At 39.8% G+C, this 19,606-nt stretch overlaps 1 protein-coding gene across 1 annotated transcript in view; it reads left to right on the top strand.

The window, feature by feature from the left end:
• LOC115006911 (epidermal growth factor receptor substrate 15-like 1) overlaps window positions 1-19,606 on the top strand; it is a 68,838-nt gene that overhangs the window by 12,013 nt on the left and 37,219 nt on the right. Inside the window, exons 2-9 of the mRNA XM_029429537.1 lie at window positions 7,019-7,066; window positions 7,485-7,580; window positions 7,887-7,955; window positions 13,515-13,640; window positions 13,832-13,891; window positions 15,124-15,366; window positions 17,371-17,528; window positions 18,374-18,530. Coding sequence (XP_029285397.1) covers window positions 7,019-7,066; window positions 7,485-7,580; window positions 7,887-7,955; window positions 13,515-13,640; window positions 13,832-13,891; window positions 15,124-15,366; window positions 17,371-17,528; window positions 18,374-18,530 — 957 coding nt within the window. The remainder of the gene's footprint in view (window positions 1-7,018; window positions 7,067-7,484; window positions 7,581-7,886; window positions 7,956-13,514; window positions 13,641-13,831; window positions 13,892-15,123; window positions 15,367-17,370; window positions 17,529-18,373; window positions 18,531-19,606) is intronic.

The raw sequence follows: 19,606 nt of genomic DNA, 5'->3' as shown, positions 1-19,606 counted from the left end.
ATTTTACTTTGTTATTAAGGCTGTTTTATAGATGTTGAGCTAAGCTACATATGCTATTTTTGCGCATGCTAATACATTTTAGCTACTCCTTTCCGTAAGACTGACATTCTTGACATGTTAGCATTTTGATAAGTTTAAATGACGTGGAAATATGTTTGTATGGCATTTATGAAGTATAGTTATCAGGAAAACACACACATGATTTAGAAATATGTGTTCACGTATTTTGCACCGTTAAGTACAATATCAATTAAATGGTTTCTAATAATCATATTAATATCAACACAGTCAAGGACCTCAATACATTATGAGAGCTGTACTGTCCAGGCAGGCTGCAGTCAGCTGACCAGGTCTGACTGTCAGATCTCAGAATAAATATACAATAGCAAATATATATATCTAATGTGAATTTTTTGAAACAGCATCTGTGTGTGTTAATTGTGTTGCGATTGGACTTGGTGGATGATGATTGGGTGATTGGAGTATACCCCCCCCTCCCGCTCCCTCCGCTCATCCTCAGCTGGTCTACTGACGATCACCACATCACGCCTCATCACCATGGGTGCCAGGGCCTTCAGCTGCACTGCTCCCAAGCTCTGGAACTCCATCCCTCCACACATCTGACATTCAGAAACTGTTACACACATTCAAGTCCCAACTCTAAACTCACCTGTTCAAACTGGCCTACTCTCTGTAGTATCAATCATCCTGTATCCTCCTCCCTCCCCTCTTTTCTCTTTATTACTTTCTTCTCTCTGTGTCTCAACCATATCTCTGGTATGTTTTGTTTGCTCTCCCTTCCAATGTCCTGCTGTTTTTATCTCTTGTATTTTGTACGGTGTCCTTGGGTGTCTTGAAAGGCGCCTCCAAATAAAATGTATTATTATTATTATTATTATTATTATCATTATTATTTAGCACAGTTATTTAGAGCAGCACACAATCTTTACATGCACATGTATTGTTACTGTTTGAAACCTTTTTCATTTTCTATTTTGTAATACTAATAAAAAGACAACAAAAACAAAAAACATATCTCAAAAGCACTTATCTAATGCCTCAATACTTCCTGACGCAAAACCTTTCAGGTCAGTCTAGTTAACAGTCCCAGAGATAGTCCGTCTTCAGACAGCTGTACGGCCTGAGCCGTGTTGGACGTTAAGGGAGGATCCAAGACGCAGCTGTCTGACTGTCGGCTGCTGTAAGATGTGTACGTTTCTTCCTAGCAGTATAACTGGGCCACTTCTATTGGTTACAATGGACTGTCATATGTCAATGGAGGTCATATATCTGACCTATATACCTTATACTACTGTCTGTACTTGTACTTATACCTTCACTATATATTTTGCCTACTGAAACTGCTGCACATGTCATACTTTATTTACAGAACGTATTCATATCTACACTTACTGTTTATTATATTACCCTTGTACATATGTATATTGCTCTGCACTTTAATGCTTTTTGCATTTCTAGTTGATGCTGATCTGCATTTTGTTATGTCATTAGAGTACTTGTAATGTAATGACAATAAAGTTCAATCTAATCTAATCATTACTCTTTGTTTCAACACCAAACATTGGAGCCACCTTCAATAATAACAAAATAGCTTGTATTATTAACATTTTACATATTGGAGTCAGACAACACCACATAACACCATAACGAAAATAATAGTAGCACTGTTTGTCAGGGTTCACAGTTATATTATCTATGGGCCTTGGTGAACAGGAAGGCTCTCAGGAGTTCTGTGAAGGTGTCCATAGATGCAGCATTAGGGATCACCAGGAGAGAGTTCCAAAGGGGGAGGGCTGCCACACTGAAGGCTCTGTCCCCAAATTCCACAAGCTGATGTTGGGTGGTACAGACCCCCTTCCAGCGCGTTATAGGGGTGGAGGAGGTCTGAGAAGTACTCAGGAAATGGCAGTTTAGAGCTGAAATACAGCTGGAATAAGAATAGTAATTTGGCTGAAGCCAGCAGCACTCCATGTGCTGATGGAGTTGGGCGCAACTGCTCTATTGCCATGTCCTCCTAATGTCAAAGTCACAGAAAATGTGAGCGGCCCACTGGAGAAAGATGTCCAAATTGGAAGGTGTGTGGCCAGGGGTGGACTGATGATGATACACACTGTAGTCCCCCACAGGTATTTCCAATCATATGTAGGCTATAGCAGTGGTTTCCAACGTGAGGGGCATGCCTTCAGCTTCACCAGTACACCGGTGGGTAGCGAGGAGAGACCACAGTGTGTTGTGTGTCTGGAGATACTAGCTTTGTACAGTTTGAAACCGAACAAGTTGAGAAGCCACTTGGAGACAACACATCAGGAGCACAAAGACAAACCAGTTGATTTCTTCAGGAAACAACTCCTAACTGTCGCACGAGTCACTTTACTGAAGCTGCATCTGTGCCTTCACACACTCACCTAAAAGTGTATTAGTTTTTCTCTCAGGGAGCTGGTTAAGTTTAAAAAGCCAGAGAGGTAATTTTGAGAAAATATGTTGAAAGCAGAAATGCTGTTACACAATAAAAGTTACACTGTTAGACTTTTAATAATTCCACTGTAAAGTTGATTTGTCACTTTATTATCTATTTTGTTTTGTTAAATTAAGTTGCGTTTTATGAATTACAAAGTTTGGAAGCTAAAGATGGTACATGTTTCGTAGGTATAGAATGGATGTAGTGGAAGTTGTTTTCATTGTCAGTTCCTCACTAGGTGTTCCATAGAGTCACCCCTTCAACAGAATACAAGTTTCTAACATTAATATTGACCCTTTGTTTCTTCCAACATGCATATTCCTTTCAAATCATATAGACTTCTACTACTGACATATTGACTCTCTACTCTCTCAGAATAGTAGAGAACAGCATTTTTCATACAAGACTAATACTACTAAATCAAATGTAATTATAGCCCAATACCACAAATTACCACATCTGTCTCAGTGGGCTTTACAACTGACTATACTACTACTACTACTACTACTACTACACTACTACTACTACTATTATACACTAGTTTAACTTTCATCAGTTATGATCAAATTTGTTTGGTAAATGTGTTACATGTGTTTTTTTTAAAGAGATACTCCTACAATAGTATATATATATATATATATATATATATATTATAATATATATATATATATATATATAAATAGCTTTTGCAACTTAGAATTCCTCCTCATCAATGCCATAAATTTGTTCAACTAGTCTAAATGTGTAATGCTGTTCCACTTTATTTTGTGATAAAATATCTAGTCTTCTATGAATATTTTTTCTCCAATATCTCGAGCTAAGGAACATCAGTGATAAAACTACTACACATATCAACACTTTGCACCTGTTTGCTCTTACATTCTTAATATGAGTTTGTGAGATATAGGTTGCTGGTTTATCTCTGGACTGGCAATATAAATCAGGATGTTAAATAAGTTTTAAAAAGTACTACAACAGCAGAAGCTTTAAATCAGGGTATCTCAACGGGGGCGGTAGCACCCCTCAGGGGGCTTTCAGATAATATATTGAAAGGGAGTTTGGTGTTTTTGGGGGCGTTTGTTTTATAGGCTCTGCTATGTTGTTAAATCTAAGATTTAAAAAAAGAGAGAGCCAATAAACCAAATTCTGAATTGATCTGACCAGTGTTCAGGCAACTTTGGAGTTTTTAGACCTGTATTTTGCTGAGCGATAAAGTCTGCTTGAAAAAAAAAAAAACAGCGCCGCCATCATACTCGTTTTCCGTTGAACACTTAAGAGTGCAAATTTTTTGCATTTCTGAGGTTGCTGTATTTAACACCAATTAAAGTTTGAATGTCTGACCCGTTTCTGATTGGCTATAGTCTTTGACACCATTAAAGTTTGAATCTCAAACTTCTTACCATTGCATTTGTTTAACACTCCTGAATAAAATGTCTATTTACATGTCTTTGTTTGCTCCCTGTGTACATGGTGTATTAGGGCAATTGAAGGTAAAAACAACAACAACAGGGCGTCCCGGTAGCTCAACCGGTAGCACACTAGTCCCATATACAAAGGCTTAGTCCTTGCCCACAGCGGCTACTAGTTCCATTCTGACCTGTGGCATTTGCTGTATTTTGTTCCCTCTCTCTCCCCCTTTTACAATCTGCACTTCTCTTCATAAGCATGAAAATCCTGAAAATATAACTTCAACAACATATTGTTAATTATTAATTATTGTTATTATTATTATTATTATTATTAAAGTTTTGAGAATTTGAGTTTTTATAATAACATAATATAGCAGCCTAATATAAGAACAATTATATAATAATTTAAATACAAAATGTATATAATCAATATGTAATATAATAATAAATACTAAGAATAATAATACAAACAGAATAATAATCAACATTGAATTCAGGGGAAACAATTAGCTTACATTTTATTTGATGGGGGAGGTAAGGGACCTGAATAATGGATAGGGGCCCAAAAAGGTTGAGAACCACTGCTTAAATCCTGACTAGGCAATATCTTCCATAGCTCTTGCTAAACAGTTACAATCTATTATCCTTGTATATAACCACAAATGTCATTTGAGATATATATATATGAATAATATAATAGACAAATACTATATATGATGTATGCACAGTACTTACTGGCACCAATGTACAGGGTATTGTGGTGGAACTGTAATATTACAGTGTACAGTGCCAAACTTACCTTGAAAATTATCTTAACACTAAAATAAATATATAAACGAACAAAAGGGGAGGATAAGCAGAAGAGACGGTCAGTGGTTGAAGGCCGTGTTGAACAGGTGAGTCTTAAGTGATGATTTGAATCTGGAGAGGGAGGAGGAGTCTCTGAGGGTTTGAGGCAGAGAGTTCCAGAGGGTGGGAGCAGCGATGGAGAAGGTCCTGTCCTGTGATCTGAGCTTGGTCCGGAGGGGGTGTGTCTGTGGAGGAGATCAGTCAGGTAGGAGGGGGCCAGCTTATGGAGGCTTTGTAGGTCATGAGGAGGATCTTGTACTGGGTGTATTGATGTAGTGATGCTCAATACCCGGAAAGGTTAGATGGTTTCTAAAATGTTATGTTTCTACGTAAAAACATATGGAGCTAACATTAGTGTACAGCATATCAAAAACTAACACTAGCACTTCTATGCTGCGCTAGCTACTGAATGTATACTGACTATATGCTGAATGTATAAGGAATAAAGAGCTACCCCAACAGTGTTGCATCTTAATTTAATTTGAAGACATTGTGGTTGACTTTTACACTTTGATCTGTGGGCTTTAGCTTCTATCTTTATCTTTTAACGCTGCTGAATTAGATATTGTAGACCATTCCATCGGCTTCTCTCTACACCTGCAAGGCGGTAATTCCTCCTTTATTTTACCAGGAATAGTTTTTCTGCATCGTTTTGAGACAGGAGGTGCCAATTTTTAAATGCTACGTAGATGAAAGAAGGCAGTACTTGAATCTAGTTTTATGTGGGAGTTAAGATAACGCAGAGATGCCTTACGGTGGTGCTGGAAGCCAGGGTAATGCCATTGAGAGTAACGATATCTTTAGATAATGTGTTTCGGAGCTATTAGCACAATAACTTCACTGTGTTTAACATCAAAAAGTTGCAAGTCATCCAGGTTTTTATGTCCTGAAGGCATGCTTGAAGTTTAGCCAATTGATTGGTTTCATCTGGCTTTCATAATGTGCTGCTCTGGCATAATGAAGAGCTTTCCTATGTGTTTTAAGGCTTTTTAGCCAGACTAAACAAGATTCTTCCAGCTTGGTTGAACGCCATTTTCTTTTCTTTTTTCTCAACTTTGCTTTAATTTGCGGGTTTTGGGGGTTAAGCCATGGAGCTAGCATTTTAGTTTTATGATCTTCTTCTTTAGAGGAGCGACAGAGTCGAGTGTTATTCACAGTGAGGCTGCAGCGCTATCAACAAGATGATTAATTTGGGAGGGACTAAAGTTAGCATTGGAGTCCTCTGTTATAATGATATTGAGACCGGGTATTGAATTAAATGCCGATGGAATCACTTCCTTAAATTTAGCTACAGCACAGATAGACTTCCAGTGTAGGGATTGTTGTCTAATGGCTTGTAGTCCAGTAACAGGACTTCAAAAGTTATTAACCCTCTGAGACGTCCTCTTCCGACTTTACCATAGCGGGCTCAGTTCTAAGCTTGAGTGAAGATACTGGGTCCCAGCGACATGCACTGCATCACTGCTATCCAGAGGGAACCTAAATTCACTCAGAAAAATGAGGCAACTCAACAAAATAATGCTCTCGATGGTGCACCTATAGAAGTTGCAGAGTGTCCTGAAGTCCATGAAGAGCCGGTGTCTTGCTGGTGTGATGAGTCCAGGTCAGGTCCTCACTGATTTGAACCCAGAGGAACCTGAAGCTGCTGACTCTCTCTCCACTGTTAGGGTTAGATTGTGATGGGGGCGTGTCCCCTTCCCTGTTGCTTCCTATTATCCACAATCAGCTCCTTAGGTTTGCTGATGTTGTGAAGGAGTTTGTTGTCCTGGCACGAAGATGCCAGGGCTCTGACCACCTCTCTGTTCCCAGTCTCGTTGTCGGTGATCAGGCCTCAGTTTCCTCAGTCTGAGAACTTTGGCCCGGGACCCCCTCTCCATTTTTCTCCTGCACTCTCCAGGTAAAGCAGCAGCAGGTAGCTATGGATATTCTTCATTTTTTGCCGGTTGTGGTGGAAGATTGCTGTCCACCAACGTTCTGATATGCAGAAGTTGTTCTCTATCATATTGAATGATAGGGCTCGCTTGGGTGGTTCTCAAACAAACAAAGTGAAGCACTAAAAATGCAGAGTTGGAGATGAGCTGGAGACACGGCAGCCATCCACAGCGCCATCTTGCTACACATTTTATGTTTTACAGGAAGAGAAAATCGAGGCGTTTTGATTATATCAAAAACATTTTTTTTCATTACCATGTAAAAATAGATAGTATAAAAGATTAACACAGGGTCACAGGATTATATTTCACTGTCATTAATAGTGCGTGTTTGTGTCTTGTGTTTTAAGATTTGGGATTTGGCCGATCCCGAATGCAAAGGCTATCTGGACAAACAGGTAGGGAACAGAAGACTTCTCTATCCCGTCGTTGATGATGTGCTGAATTTATTTCAAAGAGAAAAGAGAAAATCACACAAAAAAACGTAATCACAAAAAAAGTTAAACTTAATCTCGATATCTCTATTTCATCAGATGACCACAGTTGTAATAATGCTCCCTAATGCTAGTTCAAATAAAAACATTTGGAAAACAGCAAACATTAATCGCTGCAGGCAAAGATAGAGAATGATCTAATTTGTAATCATATTTAAGTCGTGTTCTATATTTTTCCTATATTTTCTTTTTTAAATTTCTGAATAATAGTAATGATCCATAACAAGAGTTGTATGTGTTTGGGGTGCTACATCAGTGTGTGTTATCTCAGATAAAGAATAAGAAAGATTTGATGGATAATACTGTGTGTTTTCTCTCTCAGGGGTTTTATGTAGCTCTGCGGCTGGTGGCCTGTGCTCAGTGTGGTCAGGAAGTCTGTCTTTCCAGCCTCAGCCTCACAATCCCTCCCCCCAAGTTTGTAAGTATGACTTCCTCACTAAACTAAGATCCATGTATTCTTTCTATAAAAACAAGCTACAACAGGTTTGTTTTTGATCAGAATATTGGCATTATATATATAGTTGACATCAAACCTACGGACATTTTTAAAACACTTTAAATTCATTATACTCATCATTCATTATGTAAATAAACCATTTGTCATTTTCACGTTATTTTATAAAACCTTGTATCAAAAGCTCAATATGAGAGAATCTGTGGGTTTAATCCAACGAGTGATCATGTGACATTTCTATGACAACCATCTTTGTTCGTCTGATTTCAGAAGGACACCAGCAGTCCATCTCTTAACAGCACAGCTTCTGCCTCCAGTGAATTACACTGGGCTGTCAGGGTGTGTTGAAATGCACACACACAAACACACACACTGTAGAATAAAGCTGTCATTATAGATGTGTTGATAGCAGAGGTCTCATTAACCAAATAGTCATTGACGTTTTTTTTAATGAATGATGGAAAAAGCTGAAGTCCGTCCGTCATTTTTGACGGATTAGAACACCGCGAGAGCGAGCAATCTTTAAGTCATTCACAGTGCGTCTCCTCTCCTCTCTGTGAGGAGCAGCCGTGCTGCTGGTGCAGGAGGAGCGCATGCTACAGGAACAGTTCGAGATCGAATAGTTGCTGATGGTATGCTGCTATGGTTCAGGGGCCAATGCCTAGAGTAGTATGCCCCTCGTGTTCCACCGGCACATACCATTTCCTTATAGCAGGTGCCGCTTGAAAGTGGTATGCCACTGTAAGACTGTCGCACCAGTAACGTCCCCTGATGTATATATCCCATAAATGTATATTTTTATGTTTTAATTGACAAAGTTTTGCAACATAGAGCAGTTTCTCTTGTCTAATATGGATGTTGGATGGATTAACTAAATTAATAATACTGATATTGAATGGTAAGATGTGAATGCACATTAGGCTATTTAAACAATGTAAAATATTTTAAATTCTATTCTGGATTTTACTGGGAGCCAGAACAGAGCAGCTAATTAATTAATTAATTAATTAATTAATTAATTAATAACCTTTATTTAACCAGGATATGGCCTCATTGAGATTAAAAATCTCTTTTTCAAGAGTGTCCTGGCCAAGATAGGCAGCAGCACAGTTACAGACAAAAGAAAACAATCACAACATTAATTAAAACATTTACACACAGCGGTCTGCTTCAATGTCTTTAAGAGTTGCTTTAAGTCTGTTCAGAGAGACCAGCTCTCTGAGTTTCAGCTCATTCTGCAGCTGGTTCCAGGCAGCCGGAGGCAGCGTAACTAAAAGCCCTTTTCCCAAGTTCTGTACGGACTTTTGGGACAGTTAAAAGAAACAAGTCCTCGGAGCGAAGCAGATATGGTCCACTACATTTCCTACTAATGTAGATCCTTAGGTATTGTGGAAGAGTACCCAGAATATTTTTACTAATAAGGATGTGCCAGTGTTTCAGACTACGGGTGGTCAGGGAAGACCATCCAACACGAGCATATAAGGTGCAGTGGTGCGTCAGGGTTTTGAGGTTTGTTATGAATCTCAGTGCCCGTGGTAGACGGTATCCAGAGAGCTGAGGCACTGAGACGATGCATTCATATAAACAACATCTCCATAGTCCAGCATAGACAGAAACGTTGCAGAGACTAATCTCTTTCTGGCCTCGAAAGAAAAACAGGACTTGTTTCTAAAATAAAAACCTAATTTTATTCTTAATTTTTTCAAAAGTTCTAAAATGTGAGGTTTAAAAGAAAGAGAATCGTCAATGATAATGCCAAGATATTTGAACTGAGATACAGATTCAATCTCAGAACCCTGTGAAGTGGTGATAGGAGGGAGGTGTTTGGTTTTTGCTTTCGAGATCATCATGAGCTTCGTCTTTCCAGCATTTAAAACAAGTTTCAAATCACACAAATTACATTGTACAATGTTAAAAGCAGTCTGGAGCTGACAAATAGCCTGATTTGGGGAGGACGCAGAGCAGTAAATTACTGTGTCATCAGCATAAAAATGGAAATTTGCATTTAAAACATTGTGATTAAGATTATTTATATAAATGATAAATAACAATGGTCCTACAACCATCCCTGTGGTACACCCTTGGATACATTAAGAGAACTAGAAGTTATACCTTCTGCCCGCACACACTGTGATCTGCCCAATAAATAGTTTTCAAACCAACAGACAGCTTGATCTGAGAGACCTATACTGTAGAGTCTTTGTGACAATAAGGCATGATCTACTGTATCAAAAGCCTTGGATAAGTCAATAAAAGTGCTGCACAATGTTCTCTGTTGTCTAAGAAATTTATAAAATCATTTACTACTTTTAAGGCGGCCGTTGTAGTGCTGTGTTTTTTCGTAAAACCAGATTGAAGGTCAGATAAAATATTATTAGTCGTTAAATAGTCCTTTAGTTGTTGACTTACCAATGATTCCAGCACTTTATTTAAGACAGACAATTTGGAGGTGGGTCTGTAATTTTTTAGGAGAGTGGGTTCACCCCCTTTCAACAGTGGGAGAACAAAAGCAGATTTCCAAATAAGGGGAATTTCGTTTGTCTCCAGGGATAGATTGAAAAGATAGGCCAGGGGCGAGGCGAGGAAGTCAGCTGCTAACTTTAAAAAGTATGGCTGCAGGTTATCCGGACCTGCTGATTTTCTTGTGTCTAAACTTTTAAGGGCTTTATGCACCTCTGAGACTGTTACTGGATTAAAAGTAAAGGTTTGACCCGGCCAGACACGACCTTCAGAGCGAGCAGGGGCTCCTTGAGGTATTCAAACAAGGAACCAGAGGCAATAAAATGTTCATTAAAACAACCAAGCATTTCTGCCTTGTCAGAGATTTGAAGAGAGTCTTTGACAATACAAGGTGGAAGCTCTATCACATTTTTATTTCCAGCTATTGATTTAATAGTTTTCCAGAATTTAAGGGGATTATTTAAGTTATTTGTGGTTTCAGTTGGGAAATAATCAGATTTGGCTTTTCTGATTTTAACAGTGCATGCATTTCGCAGCTGCCTGAAGAGCAGCCAATCCGACCCAAGACCTGTACTCCTGGCTTTTGACCATGCCACATTGCGCTCGTGAAGTAAATCAGAGAGATCTGATGTGAACCATGCATTATCAGGAGTGATATACTCTTGTTTCCTAGTTCTTGTCAATACATGTGCAGCAGCATTTTGGATCAACTGAAGAGTCTTAAGGGATCTTTTTGGGACACTTATTTTGATAATGAGTTGCAGTAATCCAGCCTTGAAGTAACAAATGCATGGACAGGATGTGCCTTATTTTTGCAATGTTATGTAGATGAAAGAAGTCAGTAATTGAAATCTGTTTTATGTGGGAGTTAAAGGACAAATCCTGATCAAAGATAAAGCTGAGATTCCTTACGGTGGTTCTGGAGGCCAAATTAATGCCATCCAGACTTACTACGTCATTAGAACGTGCGTTTCGGAGGCTTTTGGAGCCAAGTATAATAAGTGTTTAACATCAAAAAGTTGCAGGACATCAAAGTTTTTATGTTCTTAAGGTATGCTTGAAGTTTAGCTAATGTATTGGTTTCATCTGGTTTAATTGAGAGATGTAATTGGGTATCATCTGCAACAATGAATGTTTATGGAGTGGTTCCTTATAATATTGCCTAAAGGAAGCATATATAAGGTGAATAGAATAGGAACCTTGCGGGACTCCATGACTGACTTGCAATGGAGGATTTATCGGGCGGTTGTGGGTCAGGAGGTAGAGTGGTCGGAGGGTTGGTGGTTCGATCCTCAAACCCCGCAGTCAGCATGTCGAAGTGTCCTTGGGCAAGATACTAAACCCCAAATTGCTCCCGATGGCCGACGCTGTGTGTGAATGGTTATCCCTACCGACGAGCTGATGTGCACCTTGTATGGAGCCTCTGACTCCGTATGAATCTGTGTGAATGGGTGAATGCTGACATGTTTTGTAAAGTGCTTTGAGTGATTGCAAAGATTGTAAAAGCGCTAAATGAATGCTGTCCATTTACCATCGTCAACACGCACAAACTGAGATCGCTCAGATAAACTTAAACCAATTTGGTGCGGTTCCTTTTATGCCAATATAATGTTCCAGTCTCTGTAGTAGAATGTTCTAATCAACAGTGTCGAAACCAGCAATGAGGTCTAACAAGACAAGAACAGAGACAAGTCCTTTGTCTGATGTCAATAGAAGGTCATTGGTAACTTTCACCTGTCCAGATTGAAAAACCTCAAATTAACTATTGTTATTGTAACTGTTTTACGATCTTTCTCAAGGATCCTAGAGAGAGAGAGAGGGAAGATGAGATATCGGTCTATAGTTGGCTAGGGGACTATTTTGCAGGAGACTATAGAAAACTATGGAGTCTGACATTGTCTTTGCACAGACTCCACGTTCATTTTAGTGAACTCCGATCGACGCAATGAGGTGTCATTACCGCCAACGTGATTAATTATCTTACTGTATTTACGTTTAGCCTTAGCAGTTTTAAATGTGCTTCTTTGTCGCCCGCTCTGGCCCAGGAATGTACGTGACTATTGTCGCTGGTGTCTCAAACCTCACGTATCTCAGAATAGAGCTAACGATAACCAGAGTTGGCTTCTCAGCGGGTGTGTCGCTGAGTGAGGAGAAGCGGTCTTCTGCTTACACTACTTTCAGACAGTCACCCAGTCTTCCGGCTGCTCGGGCCCCGCCGGGGGACAGCTAACAGGAGATACCACTGGTGGGCCCGCACCGGCTACAGAGGGCTTGCTAACAGCTATAGTTGCTAACAGCTATAGTTGCTAACCACTGACTTTACATGGTGCGGAGCCGCGCTTCTATCCCTCTAAAACTCTCCTCCAACCCTGCATATAAACTACATTTAATACATGTATCATTATCACTAAAGGAGGCAGAGCAATAGCTAAACATGAAACGCACCAAGCAGTTGAGAGCACAAGAGGGATAGAGAGATACAAAGCTACAGCAGCTAATGTTAGCAGAGCCGAAAGAAGAAAGAATAAAGAGAGTTATGAGTGCTTGAGATGCCTCTGCTGTCATTGCGGTGCAAAAAATCTTTCATCTGCTTCGTGTGTATTGACATGAAAGGTTACCACACAGTCGGTGTCTCTGTTCATCTTTATTCCCCATGCCCTTATAAATGCATAATCTAAAAGCTTGTTCTGTATATTAATTATACAAAAATGTAAATGATTGAATAATCTCTTATAACGTATACATGACCAGGGTCATCTGAGGTCACACGTGACTTTGCTAATATAAATACTCAACCTGCTCATGTGTGAGACTAAAGATATTCAGTGTTGAGCACTGCCTCTGGCGATCTTCCAGGATTTATAGAACCGTAGTTACATCCATAACTTTTGATATATTTACAGTGTATTTTTCACTCCTGTGTCTGTCTGTCAGTCAGTCAGTGAACCTTTTAGCAGTTGATGTAATCTGCAACATGTGTATCATTTTGATTTGAATGGCTCTCGGCGTCTCCCGTGCTGCAGTACCACTCTCTGCCTGAACGGTTACGATGCACTGGCAAGGGCGCTGTTTTACCGAAACACAAATATCACTATGATTCTCCCTGGAGAATAATAGCTCTGGGAAATATCCGGCCCCCGGGCCCTTAGTATTCTCAAAATGCCCCCTGAACAATATAGTTGAATAGCCCTGGTCTATAGTGTTGGCCAGTCTGAACTTCAACATTTTCTTCCAAACATGGGGCATAGACATTTAATGGAGCTTTGACTTTAATGAGGCCATAGAATTTAACATTTTAATATTGCAGTTTAGTAAACCATACAGATTGTGAATAAGGTTGAGCTCTCTATTTAATCAGAAGACAAAGTGAAGTTAAGTCAGTTTCACATTTACAGATCAGGCTTTTTAGATAACTAGTGTGTGTGTTTTTCTTTGTAGCCCGAGGAGAAGAATACATTTGATGGGATTTTTGAGAGTTTGGCCCCAGTCAATGGCCTGCTGTCAGGAGACAAGGTCAAACCAGTCCTAATCAACTCCAAGCTACCTCTGGATGTCCTTGGGAAGGTATTGACTTAAAATAGGCTTTTCGGTTCGTGATTGAAGATTAAATACTAAGCCTGAATTTAAATGTGTTCTGTTTCCCCACATGCTTTTTTTCCAAAGTGGATTTATTATAATGAAATAAAATCTGTAATACATTAGGTATTCCTTTAATTATGCTGAATGACTTTGTCATGTTTAATTGTTGTTGTTAGGTTTGGGACCTGAGTGACATAGATAAAGATGGCCATCTGGACAAAGATGAATTTGCAGTGGTGAGTGTGAGACATTATAATACTGTATAAGACCCCTCCTTTGCCCCCATAACAGCCTGAAAGGTGGTCTGTTAATAATCACTATTATTTTTGATCAGTTTTGAGATCATTATTATATACCACAATTATTCATTGATTTTTAGGGACAACATTTCAAATTTAAATAAATAGAGCACCACTTTTACTTCCACGTTGTGCTATGTTCCTGCTAATGTACAAATCTTTGCATCAAAATGAGACACAGTGAGATTCACAGTGTCTCTCCTAGAAGCAAAATATAAATAAATTGTAACTGGGAAGTGGGGAAAATCACAGGGTGCACCATGTCGGGGACCCTCTCCGCGCTGGCAAAGAACATGCTGGTCAAGTCAGCAGAAATGGAGTGCTGGGGCTTGTTCAGCAAGTCCGGAGCAAGGCAACCACCCATCAGACCCTTCATGCATGACATCACAGTAACAACAAGGAGCCAGGTGGATCCTCCAGGGTTAGAGAAGGTTGTCGTGGGCGTGCATGATTTTGCATCTGGGTCTACCAGCACAGGATCCTCCCAAGAATCTTCTGGCCCCTGCTCATTTACAAAGTCCCCGAAGGTGAGCTGCTATCTCTGCAGATATCTGGGCTTGCAGCGCAACCTGAGGAGCATTGGGCTGTATGGGAACGCCAACCAGCTCAGGCTCCTTTGTCAGTGAGGATCTCATCATGGCGTAGGCACAAGAACACCTGCAGTTCAGCGGAGCGAGGGACACCAAAGTGGCCGATGCAGGGATCGATGAGGATGGTAGAAAGTGGTGCGTGGCACAGGCTGTACAAAATGCAGATGCTCGGCTGAAGTACAAGGTCCTTCGTGGGAGCAGGGCTAGACTCGGGAGGAGGCAGAGGAGAACACGTCTAGATGGCTCTGGCTGAAAAGGAGTGACCAGTGGGTCCAATAGAATGCCACTTAGACGCAGGCCAAGGCCTGATCAACCTCGATGGGGTCTGTTGCAGGACCCGAAACACCCAATGACTCCATGATACAACACTGATGTCAAAGTATTTACATCAGGAAATATATTTGAGAACAGGAAACAATAAAAAAAAATACAATTAAAATAAATATTAGATCTGTCTCAGTACTCAATAATAGAACTTGTGTCTGAACTGGTGGAAAATAACAGGTTTGGGACTTAGTTTTATACAAGCTATATATGCAGCTAGTAAGTATGCATTAACAGCAGGATGTGCTCCTCTAGGCCATGCACCTGGTGTACCGGGCCCTGGAGAAGGAGCCTGTTCCTGCTCTCCTCCCTTCTGCCCTCATCCCTCCGTCTAAGAGGAAGAAGAGTCTGGGCTCAGTGGCTGGCTCTGTTCCTGGACTACCCTCCAGCCCTCCGCCACCAAAAGACTCGTTACGCTCCACACCCTCCCACGGCAGCATGAACTCACTCAACAGCACTGGCAGCCTATCGCCCAAACACACACTCAAGTCTGGACAGGTAATACACACTATATACACTACACTAATATGCATGTATACTACACACACCTTAATCAGTAAACACACAATAATCCATAAATAGAATAGAATCACACTGGAGCAAAAACATTGTTAAACCCTTCTAATGTCTTTTAATTAATGTTTTGGTTCAGTATTTGTTATATAAAATAAAATACAATTTTTTTTATCCTTTATTTGTTATTATTTAGATCTAGGATCAATCAATCTGAATCCTTTAATATTGGTTGTCTGCCAAAACTTAGTCCAAATAGATACTTTTATGTACTTGAAATAACAGATGTAGAATACTAAATCAAACTGCCTCGTACCGGAATAGATTTCTGTATAATGAAAACATATATGTAGAACACTAGCATCAAATTGTTTTTATTCAAGACTAGTTTTGAGTCACAGACTCAGAGTTACAACATACAGTGCCTATAGAAAGTCATCATACCCCTTTGAAATAGTTATTTTATTTATGAAATCAAAACCCATCAGCTTTATTTACAAATGTAAATAAAGTTGACAGTTCTGAAAGTTAATAAAAAATGAAAAACTAGAAAAACAGGGTTGGAAAAGTCATCAGTCCCCTGATTTAAGACTTCGTAGAGCCAGCTTTTGCTGCAATTACAGCCATCAATCTATTTGGAGCTTTGCATTGCATACCTAGATTGGGGAATATTTATCCATTCTTCCTTGCAGAATTGTTCAAGTTCAGTCAAATTCCGTGGTGAGCGGCAATGGACTGCTCTCTTCAAGTCCATCCACAGATGTTCTATCGGATTTAAGTCAGGGTTCTGACTTGGCCACTCAAGGACATTCACCTTCCTATCCTTAAGCTACTGCGTTGTTCTTTTGGCGGTTTGTTTAGGATCGTTGTCGTGTTGGAAGGTAAATGACCTGCCCATCTTCAGCTGTCTAGCAGAAGGACGCAGGTTTTCCTAAAAAATGTGAGTGAACTTGGCAGCATGCATTTTCTCTTCAGTCCTCACCAAGTGACCAAGTGCCCAGTCCCTGCTGAAGAGAAACATCCCCACAACAGGATGTTGCCACCACCATGCTTCACAGTAGGTGTGTTTTGGATGGTGTGCTGCGTTCGGCTTTTGCCAAACATAGCGCTTGGAGTTAAGTCCAAAAAGTTAAATCTTACCTTACCATCAAACCTTTTTCAACATGGCAACAGAGTCTTCCAGGTGTGCATAGAACAAACGGGACTGAGTGTGGCACCTTTTCAGAAAAGGCTTCTTCCTTGCCACACTGGCATACAGGCCAGCTTTGTGTAAAGCTTGCAAGATTATCGGCACATGCACAGACCGACCAGTCCCAGCCATAAAGACTTGTAAGTCCTTCAAAGTTGCCTTCGGCCTCTTGGTAGCTTCTCTGATCAATGTCCTCGTGGTTCGGTCATCCAGTTTGGACGGACGGCCTGATCTAGGCAAGGTGTTGGTGGTGCCATACGCTTTCCACTGCTTAATGATGCTCTGAACAGTACAGAGGGATAGCTAAAGCCTTCAAATTATTTTTGTAGCCTTCACCTAACTTGTGCCTTCCTACAACTTTATCCCAGAGGCCTTTTGAAAGCACTTTTCCAACCATGGTGAATTCTTTGCAAAACCATGCACTACTAGTAGTGGAATCCTCAAGAAACAGCTAGTTTGATTCTGAAGTCAAAATCACTTGAATGGATGTCCGGTAGGGGGCAGTTAGCCTGGTGTTTGATCTGATTTGCACCTGAGAAAGTTTTTAACGGTATACTCTAAGGGAGCTGATCACTTATCCAAACCAGGTATTCATAATTCATTTTTAATAAGTGTCCAGATTTATTTTTACATTATTTTTTGCTTTGATGATGAGGGTTATAATGTGTACATGCAGCTCAAAAAAGTTAGATTTATTTTAGTTTCCAGGGTGTAATGTGACAAAAGGTAAAGATTTTCAAAAGGTATGATGACTTTCTATAGGCATTGTACAGTAAGCATCTCCTCCATCTCCTTTACAGCATTCATTGAACTGGGTGGTCCCAGTGTCAGACCGTGGTCGCTATGACGACATCTTTTTGAAGACTGATGCTGATCTGGACGGTTTTGTCAGCGGACATGAAGTAAAGGAGATCTTCATGCACTCTGGACTTTCTCAGAACATCCTAGCCCATATATGGTAGGGACCCAGACAGACTCCCACTCATGTTTCAATTATTACTGGCTTGGCTTATTATGGGCTTGGTACTACTTTCTAATAAGTCAATCTTTATAAGTTATACCTAATGGCTTTTTTAATGGGTTATTAATTATTAAATCACTGTTCAGTTATAAACCAATAATGAGAACAGATTTCTAGCAAATCCCCTGCAGCCATTTCCAAAAAGTAAGTGGTCATTTGGTCCATCAATCAAGAGGATTTTCACAACCTGGCAACCCTGGCTTAAAACAGAGCAAATAATTATTTAGCTATTGATGAAGCTGTTGGTTATAATGGGTGCCTTATTAGAAAGTGGTACCATTAGATCTACCAGACAGTCAGAAAGGGGCTTCACAAAAAAAGAGATAATTTTATGACAGCTGTCATTTATCCTAAGCCAAACCTTTCTTTTTTAAACCAAAAAGTAATTCCTTCCATCTCAGTTTTCCCGTATATACTGTCAAGATTGTTCATTTTTTATCAGTGAAATACAAAGAAGTCAGACCAAAACATGTTGGGATAGAGCAGTCCTTATTTGTTTTATTGATTTACAGGATATTTATTCAAATAAAAGTAAACAATAGTTGACTATTAAACTTTTGGTTTGCAACATATTTCAGCCACAAATGTCTGCATGTATATTTTCTTTTCTTGCATTTGTTGTGGAAAAGTCTAATGATTTCTCAAGGAGATAAATCACTGTCTAAAAATGCCTTGCCTAATTCAACTGATTTTTTGATTGTTGCTCAACAGTGTGGTCGGTCTGCTCAGTATAATTGAGTTAACCCAATGTAAGTCTGTTGAATGTCTACTCTTCCCTGCAGGGCTCTGGCAGACACAAGGCAGATAGGCAAGTTGACCAGGGAGCAGTTTGCCCTCGCCATGTATCTCATCCAGCAGAAAGTCAGCAAAGGCATCGACCCTCCACAGGCCCTGACTACTGACATGATCCCCCCCTCAGAGAGAGGCACCCCTGTACCAGTAGGTCCCACACACACTCAGTATATCTATGTATTTCATGGGGCTCAGGAGCTAGAGAGGGTCGTCCACTTATCTTAGGGTTGGCGGTTCGATCCCCAGCTCCTCGGTGTCCTTGGGCAAGACACTGAACCCCAAATTGATGGTCAGGCCAGAACCCTGCTTGGTAACTCGCTGCCATGTGTGTGAGTACATTTTAAAGAGCTTTTGTTGAAATCACTATATAAACACAACCATTTATGTAGCCAGATATGACTGTGGATTGTACATATTATATATTAATACAATGATAAACTATAGTTAGTGGCAGAATCACAGAAAGAATGTCAGTCTAATCAAGTGAAGTGAGATAAACAATAAATGCAGCTCCCTGCTTGGTCATCATATCTACAGTAGTAATGATCAGTTCTCAAAATGTTAAATATGCTCCTAAAAGTACCAATAGTCATAGTCAGAATTTTGTCACATCATCTGTATGAACGTGTCGGTACTGAAAGGACACAGTATTTGATCCTTTGTGATTCCTGATGATGATGATGATGATGATGATGATGATGATGATGATGATGATGATGATGGCTTAAACAAAGCCACACTCATTCCATGTCTGTCATTTGCTGTGTACAATAGCACTTATACTCTTCTTCCAACAGGGATAATGTTTTATTTCACAAGAGTATTTATTTTTTAGGCTGGTAGCAGACAATGTGATCCACCTGTGCTCTAAATCACAGCTGAAAATCCTGGATTTGTGTATTTCCTCTGAAGTTTGATGTGTTAAATAAAAAAAGCTACATGGAGACGGCAAGATGCTACATGTCTTCAGTTCACCCTCTTATCATCCAGGGATCCATAGAAATGTTAATTTAACTTTTTTCCATGTTGTCAGTATGATTGTATGACCATTTGTTGGTAAATATGAGTATTGTTAACTTTTTATCTTCACTGCATGGCATATAACAAAAAAATAACAAAGAGCTTGCTTAGTACTGACTTCCAAATGTTATGTGTCTTTTGATATGGAATGAATTATAACTGTTGCTGGTGATAAGAAAATACCATGCTTGTCAGAAACTAAG

The sequence above is a fragment of the Cottoperca gobio genome, chromosome 4 (assembly GCF_900634415.1).
Source record: "Cottoperca gobio chromosome 4, fCotGob3.1, whole genome shotgun sequence".
NCBI classification, from domain to species: Eukaryota; Metazoa; Chordata; class Actinopteri; order Perciformes; family Bovichtidae; genus Cottoperca; species Cottoperca gobio.
The sequence above is the reverse complement of the archived record's forward strand: the minus strand, read 5'-3'. Positions and strand labels throughout refer to the sequence as shown.